Source organism: Hemiscyllium ocellatum, chromosome 12 (genome assembly GCF_020745735.1).
Source record: "Hemiscyllium ocellatum isolate sHemOce1 chromosome 12, sHemOce1.pat.X.cur, whole genome shotgun sequence".
NCBI lineage: Eukaryota > Metazoa > Chordata > Chondrichthyes > Orectolobiformes > Hemiscylliidae > Hemiscyllium > Hemiscyllium ocellatum.
In genome coordinates, this window is record NC_083412.1 from 30,611,293 (window position 1) to 30,634,641 (window position 23,349).

The 23,349-nt window shown below is 41.2% G+C and overlaps 1 protein-coding gene across 1 annotated transcript in view; it reads right to left on the reverse strand.

Moving 5' to 3' along the window:
* Positions 1 to 974: 974 nt before the first annotated feature.
* The window catches only part of egfl6 (EGF-like-domain, multiple 6), an 80,822-nt gene continuing 58,447 nt past the window's right edge, over positions 975 to 23,349 (reverse strand). Inside the window, exons 10-13 of the mRNA XM_060833265.1 lie at positions 12,383 to 12,463; positions 9,951 to 10,046; positions 8,158 to 8,426; positions 975 to 2,286 (exon numbers count right to left, since the gene is read on the reverse strand). Coding sequence (XP_060689248.1) covers positions 2,176 to 2,286; positions 8,158 to 8,426; positions 9,951 to 10,046; positions 12,383 to 12,463 — 557 coding nt within the window. The 3' untranslated portion in view covers positions 975 to 2,175. The remainder of the gene's footprint in view (positions 2,287 to 8,157; positions 8,427 to 9,950; positions 10,047 to 12,382; positions 12,464 to 23,349) is intronic.

The window sequence follows — 23,349 nt, forward strand, 5'->3', positions numbered from 1 at the left end:
CTCATTATACATCTCAATCAGATCCCCACCCCACCCTCCTCAGCCTTCTCTGCTCCAAGGAAAATAAATTTAGCCTATGCAGTCTCTCCTCATAACTGAGACTATCCATCCCAGGCAACATCTGATGTATCTTCTCTGTACCTCTCCAATGCAATCATGTCCTTCCAATAGTGTAGTGACCAGAGTTACACACTGTATTCCATCTGTGGCCTAATCAATCTTATATAAATTTGTAGCAAGACTGCCTTATTCCTATATGATCAAATGGTGGAGCAGACTCAATGGGTCGAATGGCCTAATTCTGCTCTATATCTTATGAACTTATGAACTATAAGAACCAACAGAACCATGGATGCTGGAAATCAGAAACAAAAACAGAAATAGCTGGAAAAGCTTAGGAGGTCTGGCAGCTTCTGTACAGAGGAAGCAGAGTTGACTTTTCAGGTCTAGTGACCCTTCTTCACAACTTTCTTGCTCCTGTACTCTCGGGTCATAGAGTCCCTACAATGTGGAAACAGGCCCTTTGGCCCAACAAGTCCACACTGACCCGCTAGAGTAACCTACCCAGACACATTCCCCTACATTTACCTCTGACTAATGCACTTAACACTATGGGTAATTTAGTATGGCCACTTCACCTGACCTACACATCTTTGGATTGTGGGAGGAAACCCACGCAGACACATGGAGAACGTGCAAACTCCACACAGGCAGTCCGCCCAAGGCTGGAATCAATCCCAGGTCCCTGGCGCTGTGAGGCAGCAGTGGTAACCACTGAGCCTCTGTGACATCCCATGCTAAATGAAATATGCCCTGGCTAATGAAAATCATGATCTAATTGGGTCCAGAAAAGAGCATTTATCTGACAAGAAATTTTATTGTAAAATGTTGTACAAATACACAAAAAATACAAAATATCTATATCAAAATTCATCATTGGTACAGAACACTGAAGTTGTAGATCAAGGCACAGATGGTCATTTAGGCATCATTTTAAATTCACACCTTTTTTTGAGAAAGAACTAGTATTTTAGCACCATGAGAAACATTAGCCCTGATTTTTTTTTTCCCCAACTAACTGTTCCCACTATGTACCAGTCTTGAGGAGTCTACTGCCTGACAGTGGAGAGCACTATGAGGAAGGCCATGAGTCCCAAAGGTTTTGTGGATACCAGATATAAAAGCTGAATCCGAATTTTTGGGCCACCTTAACCCTTCTGCCAAAGGATCTCAGACTCTCTCTGACCTGAGAGATCTCATACAAAATGGGCATCTCCACCTTCTTGGGGTATTACAAGAAATGGGCAGCCATTAGGCATGACAGGAGGAGGTTTGGTGCAAGATGACTTGGATTTTCCAATGTAAATGGATATGCTGGACCAGAACCTACTGCAGATAATAATCAAGCTCCTCCCATTTGTTGAACCCTCCTAATCCTGGAGTATATTCAAAGTGGGGAGATAGTCCATATCCAACACAAACAATTTTTGTCAAACTCTAACCCCAACACTCCCCCCAGCTTTCCTGCCTGTGGAATCCATTAAAGTAACTTTCCCCAGGTATTACAGGGAAGGATCCAGCAAACATAATTCCTTAATCTACAGGAAATTACTTCAAATTCTGAAGGTAAAGACTGTGCCATGTTTACAAATTGCATTGTTCTTTTTTCCAAATATCATAGAGTACTTTTTAATACATTTACATTTACAAAAAACTTGTGCTTAATCACACTACTTGGTGAGCATATAATATGGGATTGGACAAAATACTATTGTCATGTCGATGGCCCCTGACAGGGAAAAAAACATTTGATGAACTGGATATTCAATAGGTCAAATAAAAGAACTGATAATTGAGTAGTTAGTTTTAAATATCATTGGGAAAGTGTATACCTGACACACACACAGCATCTTTGTTGCACTGATACAACAGCATTATAATTACACAGAGAAGAAACTTGCAATAGGATACTCATAGCAGTTAATATAAAAACCAAGAGTGTAAAAATTCTGCAATGCAAAATTATGTAGGCATCAGAATAAAAATACTTCTTCGCTGTGGGAGAACTGTCACATTTCTTTATGCTGGAGGGCATTTTGGTCTGAAGTAAGTTTTAGTGTTCACATGTGTTTGCAGACCAAAGAATTCAGGAGTTTGAAATTTCACGTATGTCTCTCAGTTAGCGTTCTCAGAGATTTCCTCTTGGCAAGATCCAGAGTTCAAGGTAACATTATCCAATCCAATCTCTCCAAGTTTGCCTTTTCCTCGCTGTGCTTCAAAAATGATCTACAAAATAATACAAAAAGCAGAAACAAATTCAAATGCATACATAAGTGTTGATAACAAATGACTTCCATTATATAACTTTATTTTTGGAAATGGAATGCCATACCACCAAAGGCACACACTAATAACTAACAGCTCGCATAATGGTTATATTGTTCCAATGATTAATATTAAATCCCCCTCTGACGGCTCAGTAGCAACAATGGTGCTGATCGAATTTGCTCCATTGCTGTTAGCTCTGGATTAACTCCATTCACTTCAGTTGGCTTTGCGACAGCGAATCTTGATATTATCTATCCGGGGGGGGGCTTAATTATTTTCCCTGGTTTCTTGTTTCATGCAGCTCTGTGTGCAGTAATACAGTTACATAGGCACTCTAGCAGTTTCCATTTGCGAAATATGTCCAAAACAGTTTTCTGGGATAGTTGTCTGGTTGTATTACTGGATTTGTTATCCAGAGATGTTCAGAATTTGAATTCCATTTTTAAAAAAATCAATAAAAGACACATGCATTATGATCAGGAGCATGTCATAAGCATGTAATAGGTGCACTAATGACCTTTCAGATGTGACTTAGCAAATCATTTATTTGTAACAGATTGCTACAAACATGGACTTGCGGTGGTTTGTAAAAAAGGCCCATCATCATTTTCATAGACCAACTTAGTCAGCAATAAATGTTCTACATGACCGGGATTGTAACTTCGAGGAGAAAGTAAGGACTGCAGATGCTGGAGATCAGAGCTGAAAATGTGTTGCTGGAAAAGCGCAGCAGGTCAGGCAGCATCCAAGGAACAGAAGATTCGACGTTTCGGGCATAAGCCCTTCTTCAGGAATGAGGAAAGTGTGTCCAGCAGGCTAAGATAAAAGGTAGGGAGGAGGGACTTGGGGGAGGGGCGTTGGAGATGCGATAGGTGGAAGGAGGTCAAGGTGAGGGTGATAGGCCGGAGTGGGGTGGGGTTGGAGAGGTCAGGAAGAAGATTGCAGGTTAGGAAGGTGGTGCTGAGTTCGAGGGATTTGACTGAGACAAAGTGGGTGGAGGGGAAATGAGGAAACTGGAGAAATCTGAGTTCATCCCTTGTGGTTGGAGGGTTCCTAGGCGGAAGATGAGGCACTCTTTCTCCAACCATCGTGTTGTTATGGTCTGGCGATGGAGGAGTCCAAGGACCTGCATGTCCTTGGTGGAGTGGGAGGGGGAGTTGAAGTGTTGAGCCACGGGGTGGTTTGGTTGGTTGGTCCAGGTGTCCCAGAGGTGTTCTCTGAAACGTTCCGCAAGTAGGCGGCCTGTCTCCCCAATATAGAGGAGGCCACATCGGGTGCAGCGGATGCTATAGATGATGTGTGTGGAGGTACAGGTGAATTTGTGGCGGATTGTACCTTCCCAAGAATGAGTAACGTAATTTTTTTTTGCTGGTCTTTGTCAACGCTTCTTCATTTCAGATTGGTTCAATGACTACTTATTGGTGATATAACTAAAATCTGGAGGAATTAGAGTTGAAGATGTGATTTGGAGGTCCTTTTCCGGGCTCTTTTTCAGTATATCATCTCAGTTGCATCATAGTAAGCTTTCGCGATAAATTCTCTGTTTTACAATCTTATTCTCCACAACCACCTGATGAAGGAGGAGCGCTCCGAAAGCTAGTTCTTCCAAATAAACCTGTTGGACTATAACCTGGTGTTGTGTGATTTTTAACAGACTTGAAAATTTTATTTTTCTGCAACTCGTAGCTTTAGAGGGTTAATGTGCCATATTTCTGTACAATTTATAATTTTTTTTAATAGCTGGCTGGGAGAGGATGTAGGAGATAAAACAGCTCCAAAGAGCAGCACAAACAAAATCAGGCCAAAGACAAACCCCCCAAAAAGACAGATAGCAGCTCAATTATCATGCCAAAGTAGGAACCTAATGGAAATATCAGTACTGAGACTTAAATTTAACAATAAATGAAGGACATGCTAGAACTGTGGAATTCACAGGAGCATCTGGTTCCTAAATATAGAATCATAAAATCCTTACAGTACGGAACGAGGCCATTCAGCCCATTGAGTCTGCACTGACCCTCCGAAGAGGGTCCTTCAAGAGGAAAAAGATAAATGTTCTTTTACATCATTTCTTGTGGTCCAGAAATATCCCTTCCATTCATCAACTGGAGCTGATCTGGTCCTGGGCTGGGTGCATGGCCAAGTCCCCAAATTACTGACTTTTTAAAAAGAAGAACTTCAGCCTGATTATAATTAGGATACAGTGTAATTCCAGTGTTGAAAAAGAGTTGCTGAGCTGGAAGCATGATTCTATTCTGGTTTTTAGTACGTGTTGCCTATAATGTGTTACTGAACAAGCACATGTTTTTTTTTGTCAGGTATGTATTCAAGAAAAATTTCACGCTGCAGAAAATACCAAATGCATGTCCATTTTCTTTGCTTCACAATAAATTCCGCAAAAGTAATGATTACTTTGAGGTAAAAGAAGAGCTTCTGAGCAATTATGTTATTAGTTTGACTGTTCTTAAAGTTCTTGCTGTTTGAAAGTGAATATTGAGCTTTTAATCTGTGTAGACTGTTTTGGCTGCGTGCTACTATAATGGCCGTATATAAATGTAAATCAACAAGAAGAACATTTGGTGGTATTTTGGAGTATGAAGGCAGATCATGGTTTTAATTTTAAGACATTGTTTAAGACCCATCCAGTGTTATAACTCATCATGAACAAATTCTAATGACTGTTAAAACTGTGAACCCTGATAAGACCCTAATTTGATGGTGAGTAAACGAGTCTACTCTATTCTATCATTTTGTATTTTATGATTTATTACAAATGATCAATTGTAAACATTTACCTCACTTTGGCCCTTTGACATCAAATTTTAAATAAATATGTATCTTTTGAAAATGGTCATCAAATTTTAAAAATTATCCATCTCTGATTTGGATGCGCACACAAAAGAAGCCCTTTTGAAACTCTCAGGGTAATAAAGACAGAGAGAGTGTGATTAATTGGACAACTTGTTTTGAAAAAAAGTCACAGGCATAGGGTGGCATGGTGGCACAGTGGTTGGCACCAGGATCCCAGGTTTGATTCCAGCCTTGGGTGGCTGTCTGTGGAGTTTGCACATTCTCCCTGTATCTGCTTGGGTTTCCTCTGGGTGCTCTAGTTTCCTCCCACAGTCCAAAAATGTGTGGGCCAGGTGAATTGGCCATTCTAAATTGCCCGTAGTGTTAGGTGCATTAGTCAGAGGGAAATGGGACTGGGTGGGTTACTCTTCGGAGAGTCAGTGTGACGTGTTGGGCCGAAAGGCCTGTTTCCACGCTGTAGGGAATCTAATCTAATCATACTGAGATTTGAGATGGTACGTTTGTGGATTATATGCTTTCTCTCCAGAGTCTGCTGTTTGGTATGATGTGCTCTTTGGTTCGGTTTAGAAATTTTCTCAGCTGTCTCTGGTTTATACTATTGCCTTAGAAACCTCTTTTCCTTCAGTTGCATTATCTATTTTCCTTTGTTGACCCTTTTCTGTTTCAACCCTTTGTTTTTGTCTGCTATCCATCGATGTGTCCGATGAAATATTGAGAATCTCTTCTGAACTTTTAAGGTCGTTAGTCCAAGCTTTCCACTTGCTTCTGCTAAGATGAATAGCTTTAGCAACATGTCTAAGATCTTGAAATCTGCACCTTCACTCTTGCCATTGCATTGGGGCGACTGACTAATTAGTTCTCTTGGAGTGAGCAGCTCTCCATCACAAAACTCTCTACCTTCAAGGGTTTCAAACCTTTGGATTGCCTTCTGTTGTAATTGGGTTTATGATACTCATAATGTTTCAGGAAGCACCAGTGTTTATTTGATATTTCACATTCATTTGATGCTGCCCTTCTGTCTTCATTGCAATAGTTACAAAGCATTTTTGTCCCTTAGGCTTCATGTTGAAAACCTGCTGTAAGATGTACATGTTCCAATCTTCACCTGCCATCTGTCTAGTACCCACCCTCGATTTGTGAGAATCATTGTCCAGTACCTTTTTATTGGAATCATCTCCATGATTTTATGGGCTTGTTTGAGTTTTTCCTAATTAAATGCTTGAATTCAAATTGTATTGTCGCTTCTTGCAAGTAAAATATTGTTTCCCCTGTTGCTGGATGGGCTGCATTTTGTTTTATGTGATGACTTATCAATTAATGCAACCTGCCCTTCAACTTTCATCTTTCTGCTTGCTCTTCTGGAGATACCTGGTGCTTTTTTGCATATTGTTTCACTTGACATAACCTCAGTGCTTCTCAACAGAATGGATAGGTCTAAGTGGGGAAATTGTGACTGTCCGAGAGCTGAATTGCAGGCACAGGAGGGCCAAGTATGCAAGTTTGAACATTTTAATTTTAGCACTGTTCTTTCAAGGAAGCTAGAGGGAACTCAAACACCTTCCTTGCCCCATGTTTTACGTGATCCCCTTGATTGCACCCTGTACAGATGGAAGTGTGGTTATTGGACAGCTTTACAATAGGTCCACACACAGGAAAACACGTCTGACAAAAATTGTTCTTTTAAGAAATGCAGTCTTTGGGAAACTACATTTGCAACATGTTTACAAATCAAACCCTGTTGTATGGTCTGATGTATTTGCTTTCCCCCTGGATCCCTCTGAAGGATTCTGATCTGCATCGTTTAAACCTTCTGTTCAGTTTTATTGGCATCCAAATTAAAGTAAACCACTGCATATGGTTTTGTTTGAGCATTGTTTCAGATTTTCTGCTTGTTTATTAGCATTATCTTGCCTCACTTTTTTTGTCAAATATCTTTTGTCACTGGGCAAATTGCATTTTGCAATTTATGATCTTGCCAATGTTTGGAGACCTGCATGATCTCCGAACATAAAATTAAATTTCCATCACAAATAAATAATTGTTTCTCTGGACATTACACACAAGCTTTTAAAATCCAGGTTTTGAAATGGTTTTCTATAGCTAATGATGCAGGTTTGGGAGCTGAAACTTTGCTCTTTGAAGAAAAGAGGAATGCTTGTCCCCTCCATAATGTGAGATGCACTAACAGCATTAGATCATATTTCAAAACTGTCTGTTCTTATAATTTTGATTAGCAAGTTCTCAACTATTGAAGGATAAGAGGTTTTCATTATTTCACACATGTTTGACTATGTGGACTTAGTAAAGCCACTCATTTCCTACAAACTTAGCAGGTTTGGATGAAGTCATACTCAAAAGCTTTCTTATACTCATTACTGGCCTTTACGATTCATTTCACCAAGGGAGACCAAAGGACTTGCATTTCAATGTTAGTTCTCGGAGGTGTATTTTTAAGGTGAGAGGAGAAGACATACAAAAGACATGTGGGTCAACTTATGTTACACGGAGGATGGTTCATGTGTGGAATGAATTTCCAGAGGAAGTGGTGGATGTGGGTACAGTTACAATGTTCAAAAGACATTTGAATATATGTGTGAATAAGAAAGGTTTGGAGGTCAAGCATAGGCAGGTGGGGCTGGTTTAGTTTGGGATTACGGTCGGCATTGACTGGTTAGACTGAAAGGTCTGTTTCCATGCTGTATGACTTTTTTTAAAAAAAGGTGTTTTGTTACACAAAGCATTGGAGCATCACAGCCTATGGTACATTAGTTTTACAGTGTATTCTAGTGAGGAGCACTCATACGTCACATTTTGCTTAATTTCTAAATGATTTATTTGAGTTGCATAAGTGTTTAGTCCCAACAGTTTAAGACTTTTTTATTGTTGAGATTACAGCTTCTATCTTCCACATTGTGTGTAATATGAGGCTACCAAAACAACAAGAACCCATTCCCTTTCCCAATCAGTCAAAAGCTATACCTTGACTCAATAATCATGGTGAATAATTCACTGACTTACATTTCTCTGGGTTTCAGAGCTGTTTTTAGTTGATAGTGTGATGCGTCCAACCTTCCAGCCTTCCTCTTTATTTCTAGTCTTCTCCCAGATTGCAGAATCCTCAATACTAGAAAATATCCGCAATTTTCCAATCCTTTCTCCAACAAGCCGATACTTAAATGTCAAGCAAGTTTCTGTTTTTGGAGTCAAATCACCAATGAGTAGCTTCAAGTGACCAACCTCATTTTTTAGACCGACAAGTGCTGGGACTGCCATATAGTGTCCAATGCCTTGTGAATGGAAAGTAATAATGGTTAGTGAGAGAAATCAATTCAGCTACAGTTTTTCAAAGAAAAACTATTCTTTAATGCAGTAATTGAAGCATGGTTAAAAGTTGAAGCTTTGAATTCAGGATGCCTACAAAGTTGAAAGCAACATGTGGCAGCACGAAATAATTCTGGCATCTACTCAGCAATGTGGAAAATTCCCCAGGATTGTACCATCAATAAAACGCACAACAAATCTAGCCTTGCAAATTATCACCTATGTGTCTACTCTCAATCATTAGCAAAATGATGGAGGGTGTTGTTAATTGTGCTATCAAATGACATCTACTTAACAATAACATGCTCACTGATACACAGATTGGTTTCTGCCAGGTTCACTCAGCTCCTGACCTCAGTAACACCTTGCTTCAAATATGGGCAAGAAGCCTAAACTCAAGTTTGGAAGTGAGGCTGACTTTACATGACATCAAGTTTGATTGAGCATAGTATCAAGGAATGTGAGCAAAACTAGAGTTGGGGGTGGAGGGGGTGGGGGGGGTGGTGAGGCGCGGTGGTGGTGGAAGGAGAAAAACTCTCCACTGGTTGGAGCCATACCCAGTACAAAGGAAAATGTTGGGTTTCTTGGAGGTCAGTCATCTCAGCTCTAGGACAACTCTGCAGGTGCTTTTCAGAATTTAGATTAGATTTAGATTACTTACAGTGTGGAAACAGGCCCTTCGGCCCAACAAGTCCACACCGACCCGCCGAAGCGAAACACACCCATACCCCTACATTTGCCCCTTACCTAACACTACGGACAATTTAGCATGGCCAATTCATCTGACCCGCACATCTTTGGACTGTGAGGGGAAACCGGAGCACCCGGAGGAAACCCACGCAGACACAGGAAGAACGTGCAAACTCCACACAGTCACTCGCCTGAGGCGGGAGTTGAACCTGGGTCTCTGGCGCTGTGAGGCAGCAGTGCTAACCACTGTGCCACCGTGCCGCCCACCACTGTGCCCCAGGTCCAGCCATTTGCAGTTTCTTCATCAATGAGTTTCCCTCCAACATAAGGTCAGAAGTGGAGATGTTTGCTGATGACAGCAATACATTCAGTACCATTCACCACTCCTCAGATACTGAAGTGTCCATGATCAAATGCAGCAAAACCAGGCCAACATTCAGGCTGGGTTGATAAGTGCCAAGTAACATTTGTGTCACATAATGACTATCTCCATCACTTTCTCTGGCAGTTCTTTCCATACGCACACCACCCTCTGTGTGAAAACATTGATCTTTAGGTCCTTTTTTAAATTTTGCCCCACTCACCTTAAACCTATGCCCTCTAGTTCTGGACTCCCCCAACCCAGGGAAAAGACTTTGTCTACTTACCCTATCTGTGTCCCTCAAGATTTTATAAACCTTGATAAGGTCACCCCTCAGCCTCCAATAAATGCCTAGCTACATGATGCCAAAAAAGTGATACTTTTGCTTAAAAAAATAATTCTTTCCAGGAAGATGTACTTTAATTGAAACAGTAATTACCATTAGGCCGATCAGCGACTTGCCAGTCAAAGTTATCCTCTGTGTCCTGCATCCATTCACAAACTCCCTGATTAAAGCTGCAGTCCACAGAAAAGTCTAAAATAAATCACAGAAGCTTTGTTATTAAATCAATACCGACTGAGAAATTAATTTATTTTAAAGTCCTCAACAATGGAAATCTTTGATAAAGATTAGTGAAGAGACTTAAAAATTCTCCCACCATTGCAGACAGCCCATGCCTTCCTTTTTCACCCCTGAAGTTGTGCTCTGTTTACTTTCAGAAAGGTTCCTCCTATTATTTGCTGCCAGGCAATGCTCATAGTGAGTACACCACCAGATAACACTTATGATCCTTTTCTATTTTGCCAAGTTTTCATGGCAGCCTTTTCCACCATCTGAACCTTCCTGGTTGCATTTCCTCTGAATTCCAGGTACCTCGGCCTGTTGGCTCCTCCTATTCTTTCTTCCACTGCGTGGAAGTGAAAGCTTATCATTGGAATCTCCTTCTCTAATTTAGACCTTCTCCAAGACCATCCTTCATTTCTTTCTTCCAACGATCTTCCAGACTTTAAGAATTAAGGGACCATAATTAAGTTCGGAATAAAAAAGGAAAAGTGCGCAGGATACATAACGGGAAGCCAATTTGTCAGCCATTTTGGGTACCCAACCTTGCGCCGTGAAATTGCTAATTCTTAATTTAACCCATCTTCTTTGTTATATCTTGGTGGGGCCTTGCATTATAAACCTTCACCTTTGTTGGACAAAACCAATACCACTTCTTCCAGATATCTTAGCATGTACAGTACTAGATTTCATTGGCATAGGCACACTTCCTGCTATTCTTGAGTCACTTGTTTATAACCCAATGAGTCAGATTAATAGGCTACCATGTTATATTTATTTTCTCTCCTTTTTAGGGCCCACACAGAAGAAGTTGATTTACGGAAAACATGCAGATGTGCACTTAAAAGAAGTTACGGAAGGATGTTTGAGCTATAGGGAGAGGTTTGAGTTATAGGGAGAGGCTGAATAGGCTGGGGCTGTTTTCACTGGAGCGACGGAGGCTGAAGGGTGACCTTTGAAGAGGTTTATAAAATCATGAGGGCATGGATATGGTAAATAGACAAGGTCGTTTCCCTGGGGGTGAGAGAGTCCAAAACTAGATGGAATCGGTTTAAGGTGAGAGGGGAAAGATTTAAAAGGGACCTAAGTGGCAACTGTTTCACACAACGTGTGGTTCGTGTATGGAATGAGCTGCCAGGGGAAGTGGTGGAGGATGGTACAATTGCAACATTTAAAAGGCACCTGGATGGGTATATAAATAGGAAGGGTTTAGAGGGATATGAGTCAAATATTGACAAATGGGAATAGATTAATTTAGGATATCTGGTCAGCATGGACGAGTTTGAGTTTCCCTGCTGTACATCTGCATGACTCTATCACTCTAAATGGCCGATAAATAGAGGGGAAATTGAGCCAGAGGAGCCATGCCTGGTTTTCCAACGCATTATTTTCTTTTATGGGATGTGGGTATGCTGACTACAGCATTTGCTGCCTGTCCTTCATTGTCTCTCAAACTGAGTGGAAAAGGTATTGCTTTGGATCTGGATTCATATGTCCAAGATCAGTTAAGTTTTTTTTATTATGTGATGTGATACCAGACTGTAAGGTTAGATTCAAGTCAGACTGGTCAAGGAGTCGGGATCAAAGTAAGTAACAATATTTCTTATACATTAATACTGTGTATGATAATCACAGATATACTAGGTTCTGACTTGTTGCTACGTTAGGCAAAGATTAATCTATATTCTTTGTTCACATGCGTCTTCCAGAGTCTTAAGTGTTTGAACTCCACCCATACTGTGCTATTTACATTCAGTGATGCACGGCTCCATAACACCACCGTAAAGTTGCATCAGGTTCTCGAGACTCTTGCACAGCTGAAAGGATGCCAGATTTTCTTCCCTCAATGTCATGAGTGAACCAAATGGCATATTGTAACAACCAATGATAGATTGCTACGGTTTTTAATTTGGCGATTGAAAATCCCTAGAGTCAAGCAGTAATGCCTTATTTACTGGATTTAAGTTGATTAGTGCTCTAGTTATTGTCCAATGAGGACTCTTTGTGGTAATATAGAGCCATAGAGATGTACAGCATGGAAACAGACCCTTCGGTCAACCTGTCCATGCCGACCAGATTCTATTCCACCACCTGTTATAGCAGAATTCAGTTCCCAGAACGTTATCTGTGACTCTGGATTAACAATCCAGTGATATTATCACTTGGCCATCACCTTCCCTATTATCTCTATCAATTGCAGTTGAGATGTTCAGGCAAGGACCCCCTCCAAACCTATGGTGACAGTACACTGACTGCAAGTTATAACACTGGAATCGTCCACCTTTAGAGATGCAACGTCACAAACTTACCGTCAATTTGTGGTTCTTGTACAGTGATTTCTTTCTTGCTCAGAACAGGCCTAAACACTGCAGCTTCATTCCGCCTGGGAACTGAAATAATTAGAAAACAGAAGAAAATATCCCATGAAGCCTGGTGACGTAGTCTAAATCTAGTGAGCATAACTTAAACTGAATTCCCACTAAATTAATGACAGATATTATACAGAGCTATGTGATGGTGTTTAGCTGACGCTGACAAACGCTCACATGTTCAGCTCAACCATAGAGCAACCCTGAATCAATGACAGGTCCTTTCTCCAGGAAAATACACTCAAAGAAAAACATTGATGCTGCTGAGTCATGAACTCAATTGGATTAAAATAAATGGTGTTGTAATGCACATAACTAATGGACATGCAACTCAGATGTTGACAGTAATAATTCAGGAAGCACAAATTGAAGATGTGGTTTTAAACTTTTGAATTTAATTGTTAAAAATCTGGAAATAATATGCTGGAATCAGTAAATGGTGACTGTGAAGCTGTTGTTTAAAGTTCCTAACTGATTCACTTAGGTCTTTCAGAGAATAGAGGCTTGCGTTCTTTATCCTGTGCAAGGAGTTTTATTTGAATTGAGCGCAAGAAACACCATCCACTGTGATGTTATCATGAGGATCTAGTGGCAGAGAAAAGTAGAATCTCCCAGGAGACAGGTCTAAGGTAGGTCCTTCCAACATTCTCTGTTGTAATGTAGAGCCTATTTGTAAAACTAGTAAAGCGTTTCAGGGAAGCATTTAACCATATTTTATTTATCTCACTAGACAGCAAGGTGACTATTCTTGCACACAGTAGACCATATTAAGATATGGATAGCATTGTGCACAACATGGTGATTAGCGTGGGATCTGAAAATTTAATTTAGCAATAAAGTCCGAATGACGCAAACATGATGCAACCCGACGACTTCAAAGAAAACGGATATTGTTCGCTTCTGAGGACAAGGAACACTCAACCCTCAAGAATACTTCAAAGGATGATGTGTAAAGCATTTTCGGGCTTGTTATGTGATGCACCTTTGCAGCTCCAAAGGCAGAGGTACAGGTTGGTCTATGGGAGCAGCCTCGAGTCTGAGTTCAAGTGAGTGAACTTAGATTGCATGACTCAAAACGAAAAATCCCTGAAGCAGTGCCTTGCTGGACCACCGCAGAGATTAGTTAAGCATCGCTAACTTGATATGAAATTGGAGTTGCATATGGACGAGATTACAAGTAAGATCATCAGATTTCCTTCTCAAAAAGAGAATGATTTGTGGTTTTGTAACATTCTGACATATTCATGATTTTTTTTTGAGGCTACCTTTGTATTCTTGAGTCTAAAAAGAACTGAACTTAAATCCCAGACTGGGCTAAATTTAAAGGAGGATTAGATTCTCTACAGTGTGGAAACAGGCCCTTCTGCCCAATACGTCCACACCAACCATCCAAAGAGTAACCCACCCAGACCCATTCCCCTCTGACTAACAACCTAACACTGTGGGCAATTTACCATGGCCAATTTACCTGACCTGCACACCTTTGGACTGTGGGAGGAAACCGGAGCACTCAGAGGAAACCCATGCAGACACAGGGAGAATGTGCAAACTCCACACAGACAGTTGCCTGAGGCTGGAATTGAACCTCGTGCTGTGAGGCAGCAGTGCTAACCACTGAGCCACCGTGCCACCCTTAAACCCTGGCAGAAAGTGAGGACTGCAGTTGCTGGAGATCAGGGTCGAGAAAATGGTGCTGGAAAACACAGCAAATCAGGAAACATCCGAGGAGCAGGAAAATCAACATTTTGGGCATGAGCTCTTCAATTCCCGATGAAGGGCTTATGCCCAAAACATTTATTCTCCTCCCCCGCACTCCCCCCACCCCAAGATTAAAAAGGAATCATTATTGTCAGGGCTTGACTGCTATGGTAAATAGTGGCCCGAGAAAGGAAGGCAAGATGGCTTCCTTGCTGTTGAAAACAGCAGAGAGAGGCCCAATCAGAACCATTTCTTTTATCGGGGACTCGGATGATAGACCACATTGGCCAGACGAGCTAAAAACCAGACTGTTTAGTATAGGACTGGACAAGTGGGTACCCAATTGAGGATACATGAAACTGTATCGAAATCCTTCAGGCTAAATTCCTGGCATTTACTTTGGCTATTTGTTTCTCTGCCTACTCATTTGGCCTTCTGTAGATACAGGACAATTCTTGTCTCCATTCTTCTTTCTCCATCCAAGGCTCCAGTGCAACAGTGAAAAAAAGACTTCAGGGAGGCCCGCTTTCTTTTCTATGTCAGCCACTGGTAGGGCACAACAGTACTCCCCATGATCGCTGCACTTGAGCAAGCATAAGAGACTTCCTATTGATCCACCACAGCACTAACATAGGGTAGTGCAGGCTAAAGTTCAAGTGCCCTGCTGAGGCAGGCAGCCATTAACAGCACACAGCTATCATTGTAATGATCAGCTAACAGGAGGTTTATATCTGCATGCAATATCCTGAATGGGTACAGGTTCATCAGACATAATTCCTGTGCCCGAGTTCAGGGCTCTGCGGTATAATCATTCACAACTTCACAAGATTTATTTTTAGGAGGTGAAAAGAAGCCCTTTCCAAATTATTACTTGTCCGTGTCTACCAGCTGTCCCTCGATGTTGCCTTGTAAACATAGGGCGAAAGTGTACCAACTTGTGTATGCTTGATCCTCATTCGGAAGAAATGTGGGAGACAAATGGTTTCTGCATAGGTTCATCAGGCTCCTACTTTTGTTTGACATGAAGAACTGGCCGTATGCGTGGGCTTATGTGCCAACTGTTCTTGGAGGTTATTAGAAGGTATGGCTAAGGTCTCCTGGGAGGATGATCACTTCCTGGGTAATCCCTTGCAGAGTATTTGCCTGCTTCACTAGAAATGCACATAACCAGTTATGGAATTTCCAGGCCTGTAGCCTCTTGTTTTGGAAGAATCTAGAGTGTTTAGCCTATTGCTGAAAATAACTATGATAAAGATCATACCCCAGGGCAGTAATTTGAATTACTGCTTTTTTACTTCAAACACGCCAGTAATGATTTGCGAAGCATGTTCTCTGTCATGAGATCCTGTGTTTAATTCTTAGTCTGAATATCTCCTCTAGTTACAAAACAGCTGCCAGCAAGGACTGTTTCTCTTACGTGAAAGGGAAATTCCAGGCTCCAAAATAATTTTATTTAATAAAGATAACATTTCCAATGTTTAATTGGTGACATAATTCATTTTCACACGTTTCTTGGTGACTTAAGTTTCAAACTGGACATTTTTCAACAAGCAGACGATATTCAATGAAGTCTTTTGCAAAGAGTTTATTTTCACCAGATGGTGCTTTCAAGGTGATGTCTAGTTGAAATGGAAACCTGTTAAATCTTGATGTTGTAAATTAGTCCACTTTACAGTCTGGCAATTAATAGAGTCAGAACCACTATTTAGGAAGAAAAGGCTTGAATTTGTCCAGTATTTTTCAGGACATCCCAGTCTAGAATAGCAAAGTCACCAGAGGACCATAGGGCTGCTCTCTCATTAGAGACAGAGATGACTGATATGGAGTTTAACTTGAGGATCACGATGCCTCGGGTAAGGGGAGAGGTTGAGAAAGAGAATCCTTCATGGTAATCTGCAGTTTGGTGCAGGAATTGAATCCAAGTTGTTCGCATCACTCCCCATTACAAAACAGCCATCTAGCCAACTGAGCTGACCCCCTGTATGCGACTACTTTACTTCAGGATTGCTTTATTGGTTATAAAGTTGCTTTTCTACTTGAATGAAACATGGCAGGCAACTTGTGCATAGCAAGGCCACATAAACAGCAACAAGATACTGACAAGGTAATCTCGTTTAAAGATTTTCGTTAAGGGATAAATATTTAATGATTATGGTTAAGGAATAAAATATTGGCCAGGAAACAGATGAAAACAAAGAGACTTGTGATGCAGGTAGCATCTCTACCTCTGTGCTAGCGGGTTTAGGTCCTACCTGTCCCAAATGTGCATCATAGCATTTCTGCACCGGTTAATTATAAAAACAATCTTCCTTCTGCAGTAATTGTGTTACCTCATGGTAAGACATCTGACTTCATTGTAGATTGTGCTGTATTAATGCCTCCTGTGGTGTTGTGGTACTCTCCCCACCGCTGGACCAGAAGGTCTCGGTTCAAATCCCACTTATCCCCAAACTTGCATCATAATATGTTGAACAGTTTAATTAAAAATATCTGAGTAAGAATTCCCCTGTTGTTCTTCAAAAAAAACTTTATCCTATGCAACCTGATTATAATTTCTGGCTAACACTTTGTTAAGAGTATGAATTCTCCTGAGGATATAGTAAAGGAGGGGCCCTTTGCAATTCTGAGAGTGTGTGGCCCTCAGCTGAGGCAGGGCTGACTGTAGAGAGGTTAGGTGCCGGCGCATGGCTGCGAGTGTGGAGCGGAGGATCTTGAAGGAGAACCATTGCTGGTGTTTTTGAATCTGTAGTCTGTACTGTTTGTCCTGTTCAGATCCGAATTCTGCTAGTTTAAAGGTGGTCCGGAGTCCGTGTGGGATGTGTTGGTTACGGAGGCAGGCACTGAGGAAGCAAATGTGGTTGTGGTAGTGAGTTTGTTTCAGGACATGGTTGAAGAGCTTCAGGGCAGAGGAAATGACCTGGGAGTTGCAGTGGGAGAGGGATTCCCTGAGATTCTTGGAGAGAGAGGAGGAAAACTTCTTCAAGGCTGGCATCCTTGCAAGAGGATTTGCAATAGAGTTAAAATCAACTAGGTAAAAACAATGATTGCTGATGCTGGAAACCAGATTCTGGATTAGAGTGGTGCTGGAAAAGCACAGCAGTTCAGGCAACATCCTGGTGAAGGGCTTTTGCCCGAAACGTTGATTTTACTGCTTCTCGGATGCTGCCTGAATTACTGTGCTTTTCCAGCACCACTCTAATCCAGAATGTAGTTTCCAGCATCTGCAGTCATTGTTTTTACCTAACACGTTGTTAATTTTATCCTAAAATATAACTGTAGTGGTCCCGCAATTGGTTCACCTCAGGCAGAGAGAAACGCATTGCAGTGATGTTACCACACACATTGCTTGATTGATAGTCCTTGCATCTCTGAAAGGTTGTGCTTTCAGCCCCACAGTCAGATTTGAGGGCAGAATCCAGTTGAAGCAGGAATTTAACTGGAGTGCTGCATTCTTGTCGTTCAAGTAAGTAAACCAGAGCTCTGTCTACCTCTTTACGTGCAGGATTCCTTGGCACCTTTTGAAGAAGAATCACCTAAAACAATTTAACTAATCTAATTGGTACTTGTAAGATGCAGCAGCACTTGTCTACACAACAACAGTGATGGCACCTCACAGTAATTTATTTTATGGCAAGTGTTGAGAGACTAGCCAAGGTAAAAGCAAGTTATTAGCTGCAGGCCTAATGATGGTAATGGGAATGTGAAGATAAAGTGCGGAATGCTCGCTCACATTTTAAATGGAGAACCTGTGATGCATTCAAAGCAGTACATTAGATGAGAAATGGGGTTTATTTTCTCTTGGTGGAATCACAACATTAATAATTTGTTTCCAACAATGTGAAATACAGTTATTTTAACAATTATAATTCGATATTTTGATGCCATTTTTTTCTGAGGGAGCATTCAACCCATCTTCCTGAAATGGTGTCTCAGAACTTTTTTGAAAGGATGGAAAACCTTACGAAGCCTATTGACTACAACATTTGGATATTCCAAAATACATAATTGCTACTCAAGACACTGATACTGCATGAATTATATTTTCCATATAAGCACACCATGACTGGAAAGTATAACCGTTGACATCCATTTGATAGTATTAAGCACTGCTGGGAGAGGGAATGTAGTAGCAGATCCAAATGAAAGTTGTGTCTAGTTTATCCAAACAAGCTGTTTTCACTGGCATTACTTCTCATCTTCTTTCCTGTGGCACAGGTCTCTGAAATCCATGCACAGCAGCAATATCCAGAACTGGAAGTCAACACTGCAACTGGTGTACCAAAGCTAATTGCCTTGCAGCTTTAACAGAATTGTAGGCTTGCTCCCATCTTTCCATTCACCTGTTCCTCTATATTGACAGTTTTGCAAAGTTCTGCACAAGTTATATTTCAAACTTCTAGGGTATAGTTTATCAACTAAAACTAATAAAGAAATCCATGAGCTGGGTGCTTGTTTGTCCTCAATTTTTGTAAGACCCTGTTTTGATGAGTGCCTATTTCTGCAGCATTGTCAGCTTGAAACCTTTCCATTTTAACTCCATGAACACATCCAGTCCATTTTCTCTACCTTTACCCAACTCCACTAAATGTGATGACATTATTCTGTAAGGTTGAATTGCATACTTTGATAGTACACTAATCTATTATGGAAAATTTGCTGGTTGCAAACACTTTTAGACAATAGACAATAGACAATAGGTGCAGGAGTAGGCCATTCAGCCCTTCGAGCCTGCACCGCCATTCAATATGATCATGGCTGATCATTCCTAATCAGTATCCGCTTCCTGCCTTATCTCCATAACCCTTAATTCCACTATCTTTGAGAGCTTTATCCAACTCTTTCTTAAATGAATCCAGAGACTGGGCCTCCACTGCCCTCTGGAGCAGAGCATTCCACACAGCCACCACTCTCTAGGTGAAGAAATTTCTCTTCATCTCTGTCCTAAATGGTCTACCCCATATTTTTAAGCTGTGTCCTCTGGTTCGGCACTCACCCATCAGCGGAAACATGTTTCCTGTTGCATCGCTCAAAGACCTAGTGATATCAGAAAATATGTACTTTTCTTCTGTTCTTAGAAACATCCCCAGGCTGGGCTGGACAGAAAATGCTAACAGGAACAATGCTTGCAGCATCACCTTTAGGATGTGGGTTCAGCTGAACTTTCACAGGATCAAGCCCCAGCTAGGGATTCTTTTCACTGGAGCATAGGAGGTTGAGAGGTGACTTGATAGAAGTTTCTAAAATGATGAGAGATATAGATAGAGTTAATGGTAGTTGTCTTTTCAGTAGGATGGGGAATTTCAAGGCTAGGAATTTTGAGGTGAGAAGAGAGAGATCTAAAAAGACATGAGTCAATTTTTTTATACAGAAGGTGCTCCACATGTGGAATGAACTTCCTGAGGAAGTGGTGGATGTGGGTACAATTACAACATTTAAAAAAAACATTTGGATAGGTACATGAGTAGGAAAGATTCGGAGGGATATGGGCCAGGAGCAGGCATGTGGGATTGGTTTAGTTTGTGATTATGTTCGGTATGGACTAGTTGGACCAAAGGGTCTGTTTTCATGCTGTATGACTCTATGAGACCACCAGCCATGAATATCCCTCCGGTGACCCATAAGGAACAGTGGCCTTGTGCAGACTGTGCTGAGGACCCTTAAGGATCAGCAGAAATAGAAACTATCTTTAAGGTAAAGTATGAGGGGTTGATTGCCTGGATAATGAATGAAAGGAGGGCATTTATGATAGTTAACATTAAATTACAGTAATTGCCTGTAAGGGCTTTGGGATATTGGTTAGTGGAAATGGTTTACTTGTAGCTTTCGAGTCTACATGGTCAGAAGGAACTCAAAATGAAAATTTGGTGAGGCCTCTTCTGGAGTACTGTATCCAGTACTGGTCATCCTATTAGGGATATTATTAAGCTGGAGAGGGTTCAGAAAAGATTTACTATGATGTTGCTGGGAATGGAGGGTTTGAGTTATAAGGACAGGCTGGATAGGCTGGGACTTTTTTCATTGGAATGTCAGAGGTTGATGGGTGACCTTTATTGGAGGTTTATAAAATTCTGAGGGGTACAGATAAGGTCAATGGCAGGTGTCTGTTTCCTAGAGTTGGGGATTTTAAGACTGGGGGCATATTTTTAAGGTGAGAGGAGAAAGATGCAAAACAAAAAGACATAAGGGGAAGCCTTTTTAGACAGAGGTTGGTGCATGTGTGGAATGAACCTACAGGGGGAGTGGTGAATGCGGATAGAGTTACAACTCATCCAAAGTCATTTGAATATGCGCATGAATACGAAATGTTTGGAGGGAAATGGGCCAGCACAGACAGGTGGGACTGGTTTAGTTTGGGATTATGGTCACCATGGACTGGTTTCTGTGCTACATGACTCTATGACTTTATGACTCCAGGGCTGAATGAAGAGCTGGCAAATCATCCAGACAACTTAGTCATAAAGTCATAGAATCATGCAGCACAGAAACCAGTCCATGCTGACCATAATCTGGGGCCATAACCAGGGTTGGATGAAGTAAATGGGAAGATGAAATTTGTTTTTGAATTTCCAAGCTTCATAATATAAGAAAATCAGGAGCAGATCCCTGAACTTTGCTTGTTGCATGGTTTTAATGTGCACCACCCCATCACACCTTTGAATTGTAAATAACTTCAGCTTCTCTCCGAGTTGTTGGATAGTGTAACTGTAACAGGCCCTTATTTAAAAATAACATAAGTCATTGTCACACTCACTACAATCTGTAATATACTTGTCTTTTGACCTGTCTGTTTTTACATTGTTGTTTCTGAGATCTGTGTCGATGGTACTCATTGTCAATCTCTGCTAATAACCTGTTGAGAAAGTGGTGGCCGGTCACTTGATTTAGTTACTTAAGCTCTCATTTAATCTGTTATGTGCATTAATTGATCAGTTTGGTCCTGAACATATTGTTTCCAAGACATGAAAAGACTCTCATTAGATGGTTCTCATTAGAAACTAATCAGATTTTTATTTGGCTTAGAGTAAAGAATCTGAACCAGCCTGGCTGAAAAATCTCAAGAAATCTAATGTCCAGTACCCCAGGTGGATGACGATCATGACCCCTGTGCAGTCAGATGCACAGTCAGTCAATGATTCAGGTCACTGACTTTGCTCCGAACTCTAATGTTGGGCCAATAGGGAGGGAGAATTTGGAAGTGGTTAAAATGACCAAAGAACCCAGCAAGGCTAGAGATGTGGAGGTCCAGATAAACTTGATTGTACGAACAGTATCATCACCTTTTGGATCAATTTCCTGGTTGGCAGTCAATTGAATGGATAGCCATGCCAATGAACAGGAGGAAAGGTGACAGCTACTGGAAGTTCTAGACAATCGAAAGGTAAAAGAAAGGACACCAATATAAAGGTAGAGTAGGAGTTTGGTGTTTGGAGTGGTTGAGAGAAGCAATTTTTGTAATTGGCAGATACATCTGACAAAAATAAATGTAAATAAAACAAAACTCTTCCACTCGAGACAGTTACCTCACATCATCATGAAGCAGCTACAGGACTGGAAAGGAGTTGCTTTGACATCCTTGTTAGATGTCATCCTTCGAGCCTCTTGATTTACATCAGGACAAAATATGCAATAAAGAATTCCTCGCATTGTTCTCAACATATTTCTTGGACTTGTCTGGCAGCAAATATTAGATGTTCCTCTGGGAGACCTGAGGCCACACTATGTCTGACTGGATTTTGCAGGAACAGGAAGTAGATTATTCAGTGAATTTGTATTAGGATTTCCCCTGCTATGGTCAAGAAGGAAATACCTCTATAATTTTGACTGCATTTATCCTTCTGGAAGATAGTTGCAATTGTCTCATTCCTGAAGCTGGGGGCGGGGGGAGAGGGAGTAATTCCTTTGCATTTATCCTGTGCACTTAAAAGGTTAAGAGTCTTGATGAGAGCCAAAGTCCATCAACTTTCATGACATTATCTGGAATACTATGAGGGATGTTTGTTGCTGCTGTATCATCAGTAGTGCATCACTCATAGATTCTATTCAGGGTTTGGGATCGGGGGGAGGAGTTGTTTGGGGGCAGGGGAGTAACCTGGTAACCGGAGTATATCAGTTGTCACAGTGGATTCACAGCTGAGAAGTTGTTGGAAATGTTCTTTCCAGCGTGAGAGATGGCAATGTCATTCTTAAGAAGACCGACATCATTCTGAGAACAAAGGAGATTTTGACTGTTTGACTTGGTACGTAGATTGTTCCAGTGGCGTCAAAAGCAACTTTACCTGACAGTCATCATACTGTTGGGTTTGCTTGGACTTTCTCTTCCTAGAACCTGACTTTTACGTTCCAGGTTTATCTTTGGGTGTCAGTCTTGAGCTGTTGGAGTGCTGCATTTTGTTTTGAGACCTTGGTATGTTCTGCCAGGCAATGAAGGTGCCGGTGTGTGTTCCAGGAGTTTGCATATTTCTGCATTGCTTTGCTTGAGCCAATTCTGATGATGATGATATTCAAACCCAATGGTCTGGAGAAAGGTGGCCAGTACAGCTCATTTTACTTGGGCCCACAGTTCCGAAATGGAGTTGGGTGTGTGATTGTTTGCAAAGATGGTTATGATCTGCTTTTGGAATTTCTCTGTTTGACTGATGTGCTTTCGGGCTGAGACATTGACCTCCTTCCTCTTGGACATTTGAATCTTTCAATGTCTTGGTGTTAGGTGGATGTTCATCACTGACTGAACAAGTCAATGTTCTGCCTAGCAGATACCAGTCCCTTGCATGGATTGACTGATACAGCCAGCACTTAGAGCCTTGACTTGAACAATGACATAATCCAGGAGGTACCAGTGCTTTGATCGAGAGTGCTTCCATGTGGTTTTCTATTTATCTTTTTGATGAAAGATTGTCTTTGTAAAATTGAGGCCACACTGAGCACATTTTGTCAGCAGGAAGACACCAGGGTTTTCTGCAAGTTGTGTTCCCCCAGTGGTTCCACTCCAAACATCAGAGTCTCTGCCAACCCTGGCATTAATGATCCCCCAAAAGCATGATCTATTCTTTATTTGGGATCATGAGGTGAATGGACACTTAGCAGGTCATTTTGAGTTCATGGACTGTTTGCAATGTTCTCATCCAAGCAAGAGTAAATAAAAATAAATGTTACCAGAAGGAAGGAGACTGTATTGGTTGAGAATAGAGGCCATATGCTTCATACACCCT